The sequence below is a fragment of the Camelina sativa genome, chromosome 20, assembly GCF_000633955.1.
Source record: "Camelina sativa cultivar DH55 chromosome 20, Cs, whole genome shotgun sequence".
Classification (NCBI taxonomy): domain Eukaryota; kingdom Viridiplantae; phylum Streptophyta; class Magnoliopsida; order Brassicales; family Brassicaceae; genus Camelina; species Camelina sativa.
In genome coordinates, this window is record NC_025704.1 from 7,207,700 (window position 1) to 7,224,688 (window position 16,989).

At 34.5% G+C, this 16,989-nt stretch overlaps 4 protein-coding genes and 3 non-coding genes across 8 annotated transcripts; 6 read left to right on the forward strand and 1 right to left on the reverse strand.

The window, feature by feature from the left end:
* LOC104769825 lies at nt 246-1,389 on the reverse strand. Its single transcript, XM_010494127.2, has 2 exons — nt 1,238-1,389; nt 246-584 (listed from the first exon to the last, which is right to left on the reverse strand). The coding sequence occupies exons 1-2, from the start codon at nt 1,348-1,350 to the stop codon at nt 398-400; spliced, it is 300 nt and encodes a 99-aa protein (XP_010492429.1). The 5' UTR covers nt 1,351-1,389; the 3' UTR covers nt 246-397.
* On the forward strand, nt 1,468-1,541 carry TRNAI-AAU. The gene has a single exon. It is a non-coding gene; the product is annotated as a tRNA-Ile (tRNA).
* TRNAI-AAU lies at nt 1,608-1,681 on the forward strand. Its single transcript has one exon. It is a non-coding gene; the product is annotated as a tRNA-Ile (tRNA).
* Nucleotides 1,810-6,135, forward strand: LOC104769826 (probable tRNA (guanine(26)-N(2))-dimethyltransferase 1). Of its 2 annotated transcripts, XM_019242523.1 has the most exons (13): nt 1,810-2,147; nt 2,488-2,769; nt 2,861-2,948; nt 3,059-3,180; nt 3,284-3,423; nt 3,505-3,577; nt 3,691-3,779; nt 3,856-3,961; nt 4,051-4,263; nt 4,352-4,546; nt 4,633-4,710; nt 4,805-5,021; nt 5,813-6,135. In XM_019242523.1, exons 1-13 carry the CDS (start codon nt 2,052-2,054, stop codon nt 5,893-5,895), a joined length of 1,782 nt encoding a protein of 593 aa, XP_019098068.1. In that variant the 5' UTR covers nt 1,810-2,051; the 3' UTR covers nt 5,896-6,135. The 2 variants fall into 2 exon arrangements, with proteins under 2 accessions (XP_019098068.1, XP_010492430.1); XM_010494128.2 differs by lacking the exon at nt 4,805-5,021 and having other exon boundaries at nt 1,845-2,147; nt 5,596-6,135.
* On the forward strand, nt 6,294-6,365 carry TRNAD-GUC. The gene has a single exon. It is a non-coding gene; the product is annotated as a tRNA-Asp (tRNA).
* Nucleotides 6,539-8,153, forward strand: LOC104769827 (E3 ubiquitin-protein ligase Praja-1-like). The gene has a single exon (XM_010494129.1). The coding sequence runs from the start codon at nt 6,604-6,606 to the stop codon at nt 7,642-7,644; it is 1,041 nt and encodes a 346-aa protein (XP_010492431.1). The 5' UTR covers nt 6,539-6,603; the 3' UTR covers nt 7,645-8,153.
* On the forward strand, nt 14,705-15,585 carry LOC104769828 (basic leucine zipper 43-like). The gene has a single exon (XM_010494130.2). The coding sequence runs from the start codon at nt 14,879-14,881 to the stop codon at nt 15,434-15,436; it is 558 nt and encodes a 185-aa protein (XP_010492432.1). The 5' UTR covers nt 14,705-14,878; the 3' UTR covers nt 15,437-15,585.

Here is a 16,989-nt window from a genome sequence, read left to right on the forward strand (position 1 = left end):
TCAAATGAGGGGGAAAAAAACGAAGTAACTTGCTTTAAGTTAGACAAAAATTCTTGATAAATGTGTGTTTACACCCAATTATGGTCTATCAACTCCCCAAAACCCACCTAATGTTGCTTACGGAATGAAAGGACTAGAGGAGCTTCTGGGTTACTAAGTGGATTTCTCCGGTTTCAAAGACGAACAAGACCCGGTTAACGTTAACCAAATCAAGAATCTACCAATATCCGGTTTAGCTAATCAAGAATTCGAAAAAGAGACTTCTCAAAACGGATAAAGCCATGCTTCAAATTCAACATTACAGATAGACCGATTACATTTATCATATAGGTCAAGAAGATGAAACAAGTAGTTTTAGTATTGAGTCAATCTCTATAAATTATACCGAGAAAAATAGTCAAGATTTTGAGCATTCAGGACAAGGGAAACAACCTTTGGCTCGGCAATTATCGCAAGCGACTGATCTTGCGTTCGATGAGTCACTGAATCCAAAGAATCCGCCTGATTTGATCGTTCCTGTTCCCTTGCAGCGGCCACACGCTACGCTCTTAAGATCTCCACATTTTCGACACATGCCAAGAGATCTGCAAAAGTTGTGTGTAGAAAACATATGATTGTAAGATATAGATTCAAGAACAGGTCTAACTAATATCATTCAGCCAAAGACAGACAACATTCTAGAACATTTCTTGGAGACATCAGCGGCACAATGAACAGTCTTTTTAAAGACCAATATGCTTACACTGTTCTCTCCCATTACAAAGGTAGTAAGAATTTGAGAATCCATATACAAAATCAAGAATCTTAACACAGTGAGAAGACCTTCAGAAAACAGTCTAATTCTTTGAAGACAGAACATATGAATGTGAGAATCAAAAGATTGTCTAATGAGAATGTGAAACTAAAAGCATATCCCAATATGAATTTTTGGTTTCAGAATCTATATATTAGTTAAGCTTCGAAACAACACATCAAAAAAAAAAAAAAAAAAAAAAAAACTCCTAAAGTCTTATCCTTTTTAGCAAATTAATCAATCGGAAATTAAACAGTTTACTACAATTCTACGCAGCTACTACAATCATCATCATCATCATTATTCACATAGGTTCCTCCAAATTCTAAACATGTTCATCAAAATTGGATACTATATGAGATGGATTTCACTAAGAACATAAAAGATTGGGTTTTTTTCTGTGTGTTTTTGAGATGAATGAACTTGTAAAAAAACTTTGTATACCTTCTCTGAGAAGCGGCGATGAAAGCATCAACTTTAGGAGCAGCGATGGTGGCACCGAGAAGCAGAGCTCCAACTGCTAAACCCGCAACTTCGTTTGATGTTAAGCTCTGCATCTTCTTCTTCCTTCTTCCTCTTGCTCTTCTCTGGTTCTTAATTGAGATAACGATTGATATCCTCCTTTCACTAATACATAATATAAATATATAACTTATCAAATAGCTACCACATGTGGCCTATTAGCTCAGCTGGTTAGAGCGTCGTGCTAATAACGCGAAGGTCACAGGTTCGATCCCTGTATAGGCCAGTTTTTTTTTATTGGTGATGTATCTCTAAACAATTTAACTAACTGGGTTATATATTTAACATGATTGGCCTATTAGCTCAGTTGGTTAGAGCGTCGTGCTAATAACGCGAAGGTCACAGGTTCGATCCCTGTATAGGCCACTTTTTTAACAACCTTATCTTCTATTTTTTTGTTTGTTTATCCTTATAATAATTTGCATTCTGATCCCGTCAATTTTGAAATCATCAATTTCCATCCTAAAGTTAAGATAATTGACAAAAACTCTCCAGAGGTTGGTAGGGTTTAAACTAGTTTACTCTATACGGCCTCTCCCACCTTTCCTTAAACTGCAACGGAGGAGAAGCGATAGGGTTTATTCAAGCTTCACTCAAACTAGTCGACAAGTTTCGACCCTTTCATTCACATATCTATATATTCAAGCTTTGTGATTTGCCGTCCGGGTTACAGATTCGTGTTGGTAGTTCAATTTGTGAATCTCTTGCCCCTGAAGAGCAGAATCTAAGATCAGCAATGGAAACAGATCTGAATGATTATACCGTTATCAAGGAAGGAGAAGCTGAGGTCCTAATGCACAAGAAGAACCAAGTCTTCTTCAACAAAGCTCAGGTTCTCATTTTTTTTTGCCTTTCTTCTTGTTCCTATTGGTATTGGATTTGATTTGCTGCCAAGGTTCTTCCTTTTTGGTTATAATTGATTGAATTACATCAAGGGCAATCTTAAGATTGATCAAGTATTAAAAAAATTTGTCTAAGATTTTAAATTTGAGTGTTCGTTAATGCCTTTGCTTCTAGTGATTACCAGTTACTTGTTATATAGATTAGTGTGTGTTGTGTTGTGTTAGTGAGAAACTTAATGATCTCAAATCCTTCTTAGCTATTGTGTGTTCTCTTGTGTGAATCCATATGGATATAGGTGTGAGCTAAACTAGTTGTTGTTTTATGGTTAGGTTAACAACAGGGACATATCTATTGCTGTGCTAAGGGCATTTATATCTAAACGCAAGCAAGAACATGAGGCGATCTTATCTAAAAGAGCTAGATCATCTGGGAAAGTGCCTGAGAAGGATGTCTCTGAGACTTCCAAGGAAGAAACTCATACTGAAAACGGTGAGGATAATGGTAAAACCAATGGAGAACACAAAGTGACATCTCAGGATGGACCAAAGGAAGCTGCCAAGATCGCATATGAATCTGCACGAAGAGAACTCAAACCGCCAAGAGTGCTTGAGGTTCACCTTTCTTCTTTCCTCAATGACTGTTAAATTTGTGCTTTTTTCTTTTTTTATATGAGCACTTATTCTTGTGTTATACATTTTATAGGCCCTGTCAGCTTCAGGGTTAAGAGCTTTGAGGTATGCTCGTGAAGTTGAAGGAATTGGTCAAGTTGTCGCTTTGGATAATGACCCAGGTAATCTTGTCATCCCAACTTTTGTGCTTGTGAAGAGATTTTACAAAACGCTACTTTTCTTCTATCCTAACTTCCAGGAATAATTTAGTATCACCATTTTCCTATTATAGCATCGGTTGAAGCTTGCCAGAGAAACATAAAGTTCAATGGCTTGATGTCTACTTCAAAGGTGGAGTCACATCTTACTGATGCTCGTGTCCACATGCTTAGCCACCCAAAAGAATTTGATGTGGTATGCTCATTTTGGCAAATGTCTTATACTCATTTTTGTCAAAAGATTTTGACGTTTATTCATCTTATTGACTGCATTATTCTGTTAATTAATGATGTCTTAGGTTGATCTTGATCCATATGGTGCACCTTCTATTTTCCTTGATTCAGCTGTTCAATCAGTTGCCGATGGTGGGCTGCTAATGTGTACAGCAACTGACATGGCAGTGTTATGTGGGGCTAACGGGGAGGTTTGCTATTCCAAGTGAGTTTTCCCCTTGATTACCTTATTCTGAAAACAAATATCTTTTATTTGTCTGATTGTCTCTAATCTGTTTATGGTTAGATATGGTTCTTATCCACTGAAAGGGAAATATTGTCATGAGATGGCTTTGCGGATCCTCCTGGCCAGCATCGAGGTAATTTTCGTTGCTACTGGGAGGAATTAAATACCGTTAACTGTTTTTAAGATGCTCTATTCTTCTCTAAAAGCTTTCTTCGATTAACTTTGGTCATATTGTTGATTCGCAAGAGCCATGCAAATCGCTACAAGCGGTATATTGTTCCAGTTCTATCAGTCCAAATGGATTTCTACGTCCGTGTCTTTGTCCGCGTTTACACGTGAGTTATCCTTTTTTTTTCAATCACTTCCTCTCAGCTAGAGGCAAAGTAAAGACTGAAGGTTTATGAAATGCAGTTCGGCGAGTGCAATGAAAAACACTCCACTAAAGCTCTCATATGTCTATCAATGCATTGGTTGTGATTCCTTTCATCTTCAGTCTGTTGGAAGATCTCTCCCTAAGGTTTCGTGTCTGTCTCTTTTCACAGTTAGTTTGCTAAGTTTCTGAAAGCTGCCTTTTTCTGATAATCCTCTTCTATAATTTTCTTACAGCATAACAGTGTGAGGTATCTACCAGGAGTTGGTCCTGTTGTTCCTCAGGATTGCACTCATTGTGGAAAGAAATATAACATGGGTGGACCAATATGGTCTGCTCCATTGCATGATCAAGAATGGGTGACTTCGATACTAAGTGGTGTTAAATCCATGAAAGGCAGATATCCTGCTTACGACCGAATTTGTGCTGTTCTTACCACAATCTCAGAGGTAAAACTTTCCTCCAAACTCTGCAAGTTTCAGTTTTTTGGTTTGGGTCAATGTCTCTGAATCCCTAATTTGTTTTGCTTGTCTCCAGGAATTGCCAGATGTTCCACTGTTTTTGAGCCTTCATAGTCTCTCTGCAACGCTAAAATGTACTTCACCATCAGCTGCTCTGTTTCGATCAGCAGTAATCAATGCAAACTACCGTGTCTCAGGGTCCCATGTGAACCCGCTTGGGATTAAAACTGATGCCCCAATGGAGATTATCTGGGACATTATGCGGTGCTGGGTAAACCATCTTCGTTTACTTCAGTTAAGTCCAAATTTAATTTTCCCCTCAGTAGTAATGAATGAACTCTGATTGTTTGATTGTAGGTGAAAAATCATCCCATTAAGCCACAATCACCTGATCATCCCGGAAGTGTGATACTATCTAAAGAACCATCTCATCAGGTCTTTTATTTTTCACTAGCCATTGTTGTAATGCTTTCCTTGAAACTATTTTAACTTTTGAGGTTGAATCTTTACAATGTTTTCTTTCATACAGGCTGACTTTTCGCGCCATGTTGGCTCGCTTAGCAAAGCACAGACGAAGAAAGTAGCTAGGTTTCTACCAAACCCAGAGAAGCATTGGGGTCCAAAGATAAGGGCTGGTCGTACAATCACAAGCAAACACGTCTCGCTTCTTGGTCATGAAGCAGTTAACGGTCATCTCAACGGCAATCACAAAGAAGAAGGAGCAGAAGAAGAAGACGAAGAAGAAGATCCTGAAGAAGATATCNACCACAATCTCAGAGGTAAAACTTTCCTCCAAACTCTGCAAGTTTCAGTTTTTTGGTTTGGGTCAATGTCTCTGAATCCCTAATTTGTTTTGCTTGTCTCCAGGAATTGCCAGATGTTCCACTGTTTTTGAGCCTTCATAGTCTCTCTGCAACGCTAAAATGTACTTCACCATCAGCTGCTCTGTTTCGATCAGCAGTAATCAATGCAAACTACCGTGTCTCAGGGTCCCATGTGAACCCGCTTGGGATTAAAACTGATGCCCCAATGGAGATTATCTGGGACATTATGCGGTGCTGGGTAAACCATCTTCGTTTACTTCAGTTAAGTCCAAATTTAATTTTCCCCTCAGTAGTAATGAATGAACTCTGATTGTTTGATTGTAGGTGAAAAATCATCCCATTAAGCCACAATCACCTGATCATCCCGGAAGTGTGATACTATCTAAAGAACCATCTCATCAGGTCTTTTATTTTTCACTAGCCATTGTTGTAATGCTTTCCTTGAAACTATTTTAACTTTTGAGGTTGAATCTTTACAATGTTTTCTTTCATACAGGCTGACTTTTCGCGCCATGTTGGCTCGCTTAGCAAAGCACAGACGAAGAAAGTAGCTAGGTTTCTACCAAACCCAGAGAAGCATTGGGGTCCAAAGATAAGGGCTGGTCGTACAATCACAAGCAAACACGTCTCGCTTCTTGGTCATGAAGCAGTTAACGGTCATCTCAACGGCAATCACAAAGAAGAAGGAGCAGAAGAAGAAGACGAAGAAGAAGATCCTGAAGAAGATATCATTGAGGATGAGCCAGATCTGAAACGCCAAAAGACAGCAGCAGAGGATATTGCCTCAACATCATAGGGGATATTATTGCCTCTTAAAGATTTTGTATTTGTCCTTTTTGTTTCAAAAGCTTTTGGTTGCGTTTTTGTTATATTCTAAGCATTTTTTGCAGACTTGCAACAAAGAATTTATAAGGTTATGGATTCTTTAGATCTGTTGTTAGCTACTACTGTATTTTTCAAAAACCTGGTAATATGTAACTGTTACCCACCAACAGGCAACATTTTAATATGATTCAGCAGCTGTTTTATAATATCATCATTATCTCTAGTTTTTTCTTCTTCTTTGGCAACCTATGATTGATCCTATAAATGGAAAACCAGAAATCAAATGTAAACTGATCAGGATTGACTATCATCATTACCGTAACTTTTAAGCTGTAATAAAATGTAGATAATAGAATTAAAAACAACAAGGTCGTTGTAGTATAGTGGTGAGTATTCCCGCCTGTCACGCGGGTGACCCGGGTTCGATCCCCGGCAACGGCGTAATTTTTAAAATTTTTCCTATTTTAAAAAACTTTTCTAAAAATTGTAATTGTAGTTAATTACGTGGCATAATCATAAGCCACGAGTGTAAATAACCTTATTAGATAAGACCGTCATTAATTATTAAATCTCTTAAAATGTGTATAGAGAGATACGAATCTTTTCTTCTTCCTTCTTCGTCATTTTTTTTTTTGACCTTTTCTTTTCTCATCTCTCTCATTCTCTGGTAAACTCAGCAATGTCGACGGCGAAACTTTTCGGTTGTGCTATTACCGTCGAAGCAGACGAAGAACGCCGCGGCGGCGGTGGTGGTGGTGGTGGTGGTGGTGATGGTGGAAGCTCAATCGCCGTGGAGGTTCCTCGATCTCAAATCCAAACGGATTGCAATCCATATTACCATTTTCTGGATTCGAATTCCGACTCTGGATCAGCTTCTATGGATGACGCAGAACCTGAATTCATCGATTTCTTTCATCGAGAATCGTACGAGGTCGATACGGTACGTGACTTTTGTATATGTTCGAATCAGAGCGTAATCAATAGTACTAGTTCGGGTGGTTTCGGTTTCAATATTTGGGAGGAGGATATAGAATTAGGTCTTGGAATCGGTTCACGTTCAGGTTCGGGTGATGATTCATTGGTTCATAGGGAGATCGATTTGGGTCGAGTCGAAGTTGTTGCTCCTGTTGAGTCTGATGAACCTATGGTGGTTGATGAAGAATTCGAATGGGAGAATTTGCATAACGCGATCGAGTGGGTTCAAGAACCTGTTCAACAACAAGTTACTCCACCAAGGGCTGATGATGATGCTGATGTTGATGATGATGATGATAATGATGATGATGATGATGCTTGGCAGATGTGGAATGCCAACGTATTTTTTCAAGATATGATGGATATGGATCATCTAGCTGTTACTTTTGAAGATGATGATGCTGCTATTTTAGTGCAAATGTTTGATAACCAGGATGATGTCATCATGGGGAGTCCTGCCGCATCCAAAAGGGTGGTTGATGATCTTCCTGCTGTGGTGATTACCTCTGAACAGTTGAGCAACGGGAACACCATCGTTTGCGCTATATGCAAAGATGATATTGTGGTTGATGAGAAAGCTAAGAGGCTTCCTTGTAAGCATTACTATCATGGTGAGTGTATAGTACCTTGGTTGGGGATAAGGAATACATGTCCGGTTTGTAGGTATGAGCTACCTACTGATGATCCTGAATATGAAAGGAATAGGAAAATGCAGAGGCGTGGTAGCAACGGTTTGGCAAGGTAGTAGATGAAGTGATTGTGCTTTGTTTGATCTTCTTCGGTAAGGCCTCATTGGAAAATGATCTGTTTTCTGGTTTATGTGATGTAGATATTGGTCATAGTTTTAAAGGAAGAATACATTTTGCAAGTTATTTAGGTTTTTATTTATCTTTTTAGACTTTGCTGATAATTGTTGCAGTCACAGTTTGTTTATCATTGAGGAATTGGTGATCTAATTTTGGTTAGTTCTAGCTTTGATTCATTTTTTGCGATGTGATTTTGATTCTTCTTTAAGTACCAAACACTTTACCAGTGGAAGGTTATGAATCCATTAGAGATGTTGCGATAGAGTATAATCCAATTCCAGTCCATCTACTACAGGTGTACAGTCATGTGCCTCTGTGGCCAGTTTGTGGTTTACCAAGTATATTGTTATAAGAGAATGATGGTTTTGGTCCGGTTTAACGTGGTCTTGTCAAATTTTGGTCTTATATGGACCGTATTTAATTCAAAATGTGGGCTTTTATTAGTCCCTATAACTCCTTTTTTTTTTTTTTTTGTCAAACAGTCCCTATAACTCCTTATTTTTGTTTTTCATTGGCGGAAATCTATATTTTAAAGTTGAAGCTACATTACGGGGTTGTATTCAAAACATGATTTTAGAAGATTTTATGGGATTTAGGAAATTTAGGATTTTGAGAGATTTAATGAAAGTTTTTAGGGTATTTGGTGGAATTGTTAAAAATTTTGTTTTGTAATTTGATGAGATTCAAAGGAATTTTGCTGTGTGATTTTAGAAGACTTTAGAAAAAAAAAAGGATTTGATGAGATTCATAAGAATCCCGTATAGTTCATCTCCTCTATTACCAATCTCTTACATCTAGAGACTTTTTATGTATATAACAAATAAAAATAGAATCTAAAAAATGAAAACTAACAAGGTTTCTTGGGAGTAGAGAGAGAAAAAGTCAGAGGAGTAGAAGGAAAAAGTGAAAAAAAAATTTCAGTTATACTTTCTGGGAAAAAGAGAAAGAGGAAGGAGAAGAATATGTACGTGAATGGATTGAAAGGCTCATAGTTTTCTAATGTTTTATTCGTTTTAAGTTTTTCTCTTTTTGGAAAAGTTTTTTTTTCACATCCGCTACAATGGTTTTTATTAAAAAACAATATCTCAAATATCATCCCTATAGGTATGATTTTATAAGTTGGATTTCTAGTGTAAAAAAGTATCTAAAATCTCTCAAAATCTCCCAAAATCATTGTTATGGGTTTTAAAAAAAATATAAAATTATGTTTTCAATAACAGTTGATTTCATATGATTTTTAAAAATTGTTATTTGAATAACAAAAGATTTTAAGTGATTTTGAATGATTTCATAAAATCTCATTTTTAATAACATGAGATTTAGAAAGAGATTTTAAAATTCTCAGTTGAATAACATGGGATTTTAAACAAAATCCAAAATCTTCCAAAATCATGTTTTGAATACACCCCCCTACATTACACTGAAAACTAGAAACTGAGAAACCCCTTGCCGTTGCTAGACATGTCAATTAATGCCAAAGTCTACGAGTTAGTTCAGACCTGGTCATGAAAAACACCGGATTTAAATATATATGTCTAGAAAAAAATGGGTTTTTCGGGTTCAGCCGGTTCGAGCTCAGCCGGGTTATAGAGTTTTTAGTGCTTCGTCTGATCGGGTTCAGACCGGCCCGGAAAGCTTTTAAACAAATATAACTATACTTTTTTGCTAACATGTTGGATTCTAATATTTGATTAATGATTAATTATAAATAAAGTTTAAAACTCTAATCTTAGTATTCATATTTACTTATAATCTTACTTAATATTTTTAAAATCATAATCTGTGATATTTTATATAAATTATATTTTTTTATTTGGTTAAAGTATAAAAATTTATTTGGTTTGAATTTTTGATCCGTAAGATAAACTCGGAAAAGCCTGAAAAATCTTGTAGCACTGTTAGGGCCGGGCTGGGTCGGGCTTTGAAATATAGACTCGAAAATATTTCGAACCTGGCCAGCCAGATTTACACTCCTAGCCGTTGCGATGATTCAATGTTGTATGTTGTTGGATGTAGTAAGTTTTCTGTTTCTCTGGTTATAATCGATGGAACATCTAATAAATATTGTGAAAGCTACAAAAAATTATCTTTTGAATTTATTTTTCATAACTTTTAAATATTTTTAATAACTTTTACATGTTTGTATATAAATATATTTACAAGTAAATGATAACATATAATATTTTAATTAACACGTATTAAAATAATGTGAGTTAACAACTTGAAAATGAAAGTATATATAAAGTTAATTAATTACTTCAAATATGAACCGAAAGCCCATTACGATTAAGATTGTTAAAAAAATGAAAACTAAGGTTCAAAGTCATTTTCACATGCCAGTGGGCAGTGGCTGGCTCTTTTCTCTATAGTGACTTTACATTTCTAAAGAGCCAAACTTCAAACATTGAGTGTCGAATTTTATTTTTTAAATTTTTTCTATGGAAGTTGGAAAACTTTTTTTTTTCTTTTTTTTCTGGCTCTTGGATACCCATTTGGCTCAACACTATTTGCTTATCCTCTCATATGCAATAATTATGCCTCTTGTCTCATTCCATGTAAAAATACTCCACACAGAAATATTTTAAAAATTATCTAAAATTATATAAGTTCCCTCCATGAAATCTTAGGTTTTTAATCATGTCATGCATCAGTTGTTCACTTCAACCATAGATACAGTTGCATAATCTGTTTGGTATTTAACAAGTAGGTACTTCCATGTTCAGTCCGTAAACTTGGAAAATCTCTTGTTTTAAATCATGTTCCTTTTTATGATGAATCAGACGGCTTATGGTGTAGACATAATATTTCTATTAAAACACTCATTTAGACGTCGAACACGCAAAATATATATCTTTAAAAGACTAAACATTTGTAACGTTTTAAAGTTTATTTGTGTGGAACAGTTTCGAACAAACGGATTAAAGAAGTGAAAAAAAAGAAAAAGATAAGCAACTTAAAATAAAACGCATTGTATAGTTGGAGTGGGTGAATAACATCACATCAAAAATAAATTTCATAACACCATTTGAAATGTTTCATTTGATAATTATTACCTCAATCATTTTGGAATTGAAATTTGCGCTCGAGTCTTCAGTGACGTTCTCCCACTTTGTTTTCTTGTCTCTTTGGATTCTCTCTCTGTCTCTCTGTCTCTCTCTCCTCTTGATCTCTTCTGCTTAAGGGAGTTAAACTTTCTAGACCAAAATGCATATTAACTACTCTCAAGCAATAGCCAATAAACCAGACAAGATTATAAAGTTGAAAATATATATAACGTAAATCAAAACTCTGACTAATTAATCTCAAGGGGGAAAAAAGTTGTCATTGTGTTATGTATTTAACTTTGCATGGCGAAATGTTGTTATCTTAGTTGGTCTTTTATATATATGTATGGCTTTGATACAAAACCTATATGCATCCTAATAACTTTAAAAAAAAAAATCGAAAAAAAAATCTATAAAAAATACTAAATAAACAAAGGAAAGCACAATTAGAATTAGGCAATGGCAAGTGGGATATTTGAAAATTATAAACTTTTCTGCAGGGAATAGTAAAATTAATAGCAACTATTATGATTAGGACTGACGATAGTTGTAAAAATTGGCAGTGGTAGTGGAGGAATTAAGACCTTAATGAAATTTACAGGTACCTCAGCATATATTTTTTTTTGGGAAATTGGATAGAATCATTTAAAGGTACGAATGAAAATAACCAAAGTATAAAATGTCTATATAATTATATTTTTTTCATAAAAACAAAAGGTGTATAATTATAAAAATTATCGTAAAAGGTGTGATGATACAATAGACTTCGCTTTGGTGATTGGCTTATCCTTAATCCACCAATCAGCTGTACCATCATGACATCATCCATATTTCATTAAAAAAAAAAACAGTGTAACCATAAATTATTATGTTGATGATCTTTGGAGTTTACTTAATGAAAGAAGATCAATATATGGAACGTATAATTCTCATTAGAAGGGAGCATAATATTAATTATATTAGAATACACAGTTACAAAAATTATATTTCTTATAACAAAAATGAAGATCTAAGGGAATTATTTGGTAAAGAACTGAAAATTCAAGGTAGGCCAATATCAGGTGGTAGTGTCATTGATGGGACCAAAACAATGAAACGTTCAAAAACACTTTTATAGTTTTATGATCGAGTGAAAAAAATATTACTAAAAGAATATCAGAAAAGGAAACACTAAGGAAAAGCAAATTGGAAAAAAAAGTTAGAAAATGATATAAAAAGAAAAAAAAGAAAACTTGAGGCTGTGGAAGAAGAACAAACCGTGCAAAGGACATGAGACTGAAATAAAGAAGAAATAGACTTTGTCTGAATTAATGATATGACTTGATGGTGTGTATTCGCCTTTCGTTTGACCAACACAGTCGCACTCTATTTTTGCATCAACATGCAATTTAAGTCATTCTGTCAAAATAAAGGTTAAGTCACTCAAATTCAGTAGGTGTTTGAATTTCACATGATAAAATCATTCTCAATTCATCAGAAGAAAAATCTTTGAAATCAACTGAACTAAGTAAATGAATATTAGGTCTAGTATTTTAAAACTACACTACATATGTGGTTTCCTTAAATAGTAAGTTATTGCATCAGTAAAAAACCGAAATTAATTATTGAAAAACTTGAAAAAAACAAGCTCCATTACTGTATAACTTTCAAGAAACACCCAAAAAGTCTACCTAAAGAAGACCAATATCAATATGCACAATTATTTTTATATTAGAATTGCCTTTTTACAAATGGATTATAATAAACCCATGCATGCCTAAGTTTTTGATTATAAATATATTTGTTAAAGAAGGACATTTTAATATCAGAATATAATGGCAAGAAAGAAGAGGGGACCAAATAAGATTTCTTCAATTATTAAATGGTTTACTAAAATATATCCATTGCGTACATTAAGTCAGGAAATTTTAAGAGAAAACTCAAAAACGAGTTCCTAAAATTTGATTCATTTTATAAAATTGTTAAGAAATCAATCAAAATATATATGCAAAGTGGTTGTTGAGTCATCAGCTCCTCAAATGTATTATAGCCTATTAGCCTTTGCCTTAGCCTTTGCAATGAACATCATAAAACGACAAGTTAAGCCCGCCTAACATATCTTGCTTTCCTTATGCAAGTAAGGAGTTTGTTTGGTTTGGTTTTTGTTAGTGCTGGTCTTTGACCATATATTTCTATGTATAATAAAAGACGAGTTGGATGTAATAATTAAGGTTTTGTTATTTTGTATCAACATGATCTACTTTATACAACTTGATTAAATATGACTGAATACATACCACTTGGAACGAAAATATAAAGAAAAATTGATCATGTAAATTTGATCAGAGTTCCGAGCTAGTCTTTTTATATCTTGTGGTTAAAGGATGAATCGTGTAAAATTGAATGATCAGAGTTCGAGTGTTTTTTATTGCAATTATGAATGATCACTGTAATAGTCAGAGCCGTCGCTAACTTTTTGGAAGCCACAATCAAAGGAAAAAAATGGGCTGAAAATAAAAGAAAATAAGCTTGTACAGGGGTTCAAACTCATGATGGGTGAAACACATTAACACTCCTAACGCCACTAGACCAACAAAGCTTTTAAGAAAATAAGATCGAATTTGCTGTATAATATATAAGGCCGCAAACTGATGCTTCATTGGCTTGGCCTTTGGGCCGGCTCTAGTAATAGTTTTAAATGACAAGAATATTCAGCTATATATATCTCTTTAAGATTAGTATATGATTTCAGGTGAACAATTTCGATCGGGATGATTGGTTAATTAAGAGACCATGCACAATCAAGGATTTATGTTGGGTTTCACATAATGTATGTTGAAACTTCAGCATGCCATGTTTAATTGTGTGTGAGCATCTGAAGTTATAAACGTTTTGTCAATAAATAATCTTTTATCACTTAATTTTTTCAACATTATTAATTTCTTTAATTTAACCAGATAAATTTTATCGTATAGAGGACACCACATTCTAAAATATTTTAGCTACGACCTCTACAAATCTACGCAGAAAACAATATAATAACTGATTAATGAAGATAAGCAATTCTTAAAGCTCCAAGAGATAATCTTCTTATTTTTCTAGAGAAAAAGAAGAAGAGAAATTGGCGAGTAAGTTTTGTGTAGATGTTAGTATCACATAAAGAATTATATATACTTTATAAATTGACTTATTTGGCATCATCCCAACTTTATGTATTGGCTAATAAAAGCATTGTTTCCAAACTAAAATAATTTTGAAACCCCACAACTAGAAACTACAATCTTTCTCTCTGATGTAAGCACATAACATTGATCGAAAGCTTGATTTTATCCACAACATGTATGTATGGTATCCAAGTCCCCACGTGTCATTATCATCATATATAATGTATGGGCATGCATGATATATAGAAACAATTTTCAGTTCAATCATGCATTAACATCATGATCATGTAATTAACATGTATGTGCATCATTTAGATACCACAAAATGGCCATGGCGCCCTCTCCTAGCTAGACTCACTTGCACCGGACACAAGATGACAACATTAATTGGTTATATATATTAAACTAACTATATGATGATATGTAGCCCCTCCATGTTGTTCATCATATATATATGGAGGTTCATATATAATATAACTTATGCAAATATACTACTCCATGCATGCAAGTCATGGTTATTGTACGAGGCATGTATCATGCGTTCCCTTGTCTCATTCTCGTGCTTGAACCAATTAAATAAATAATATGTCAATGGGGACTTCTAGTACAACCTGTTTATCGATCTCATTAATGGTTTCTTACAACAAATTAATATATTAGTCATCGTAGTTTTTATGTAGCAACCTGTTATAAACTAAAAACAAAATAAGTAAATTTCACTTCGATATGTAATCTCAATAATTGTTAAAAAATAAAAGGCATGCCCATGGCCAGTGTCTTCGAACTTCGATCGACACAATCTAAATAATTTTTTCAAAAGCAAAGCCCTCTTCTAAGCATGTGTCACGAAAGCCACCAATTTGCAAAAAAGGTGTGGTCCACTTGTATGCCTTTCTAAGCTGTATAAACACTCCTTCTCATCCAATCTCCACCATTAACTCATCAACGCCTCTTTGAGCTAGGCTCTAAAGAAAGAGAAATTGACCATGCAGCCAAATTATGATAGCTTAAGTCTTACCAACATGCAACAACAAGACTACATCCACTTAAACAACTACTACAACAACTTAACCCCAGCTTCAACCAATAACAATCTCAATCTGCTCCAATACCCTCAGATTCAAGAACTCAACCTACAATCTCCGGCAAGCAACAACTCTACGACTTCGGACGACGCAACAGAAGGAATCTTCGTCATCAACGAGAGAAAGCAAAGACGTATGGTATCTAACAGAGAGTCAGCAAGAAGGTCAAGAATGAGAAAGCAAAGACACTTAGATGAGCTTCTCTCACAGGTTGCTTGGCTTCGAAGCGAGAACCACCAGCTTTTAGAAAAGCTTAACCAAGTCTCCGACAGCAATGATCATGTTATTCAAGAGAACTTAAATCTTAAAGAGGAGAACTCAGAGCTTCGTCAAGTGATCACATCCATGAAGAAGCTTGGAGGAGACAACATCCATGAGAAATATTCTTCTTCTTCCATGGATGAAGACTTGATCTCTTCTATTACAGATGATCCAAGAACTCATCATCATCCATCATGAGTCGACGTCGTTTCTGATCAAGAAGAACATTACTTTTTAAAGTTAATTCTGCCTCTAAATTCTATCTATTTTCTTCCTTTGGTATCACTTTTTAACGGGTTTAACTACGTACCAAAGTTTGGGGTTTTATTTTGTGATGTTTGTGATCAGATTTCTTCTATTTCTGTTTTATTGTTATAAACAGAAAAGAAGATGATGGATATTTTGTTCTTCCATTTGAAGATGATGATGATAATATTAAAATTTTCTAATATAATCTTAAAGCTGTAAACAACAAATTATAAATAAATTTTGAAAAGAAGAATAATATACATAGAGAAAGAAAAAAAAAAAGACAAAACAACTACCACCGACCCTGCTCACCCAATTGATCAGTAGCCAACTTTTACTATATATATTTGAATAAATATTATCGACCATTCAAAAGGGTCTTGAATTGTGATAATAATATTGCATTCTTCGTGAAAGATATATAGTTCGAGAGGATCCGGATGGCCTTTCTAAAAAGACATAGTAGGCTGAGCATTTGGATAACCCGTTCGGGTTTGGATATTATCTATTTGTGTTCGGGTAAATGGATTTTAAAAAATAAAATCCGATACTTTTAGATATGTGGGTTCAATTCGGTTTGGGTATTATCGGATTCGGGTGGGTTTGGGTTACAAATTTTAGAATCCGATTAGCATCTAAACTACCGGGTACCGAAAAAAATCTTTAAAATTAATTAAATTTAACTAAATTTTGACTTATATGACAAAATATTTTAAATATTTTGATTATTTTTTATATTTAGGTATAAAATTATATGAAATATTCAAAATTATAATCATAATTTTGGATAATTACATTATATTAATGCTAAATATTATAAATATGTTTATATGTTCAGGTTTGATGGGTACCCAAACAGGTATCGGGTATTACCCCACCCTAACCCGAACCCACAGGTATTGAAAAATAGAACATAATAAAGTTTTATAGGCAAACTCGTACCCAACCCAAACCCAGTTTTTCGGATCGGATTTCAGATTGGATATTTGGATACGGTTTTTATGCCCAAGCCTAAGACATAGATATATCTATGAAATCAAAAGCTTATCTGTGATGATCTACGTATCAACAGTTTTTTAAAATATTATTTACGTACATCTGGTAGATATTTATGGTGCTAATAAAATTATCCGTAGTAAATTCGTTAAATAGAAGTATAGAACAGTTTTCTGATGAAAAATACGGCAGATTTTATTTTTTTTTAATTTCGCTCATCGTAAATAATGAGATTATCAGACGACAGACAATTTATTAGATTAAAGAATAATTGGGCCTTATATATATGATGATAGGCGTGGCCCATTATTATTTGGCAGTACGAGAGACGAACTCATAACATTGTTACTTTGGTTAGATAGAATCTGGGGTTTTCTGGTAATCATCATCTCAACTCTTCGAATTCATCAATTCTGGGATTAATTTGGATTTTGTTGAGAGAAAGAAAAATGTGAAATTCAAATCTATTGAGTTTCGCACTTTAAATGCAATCGATGGAATTATCA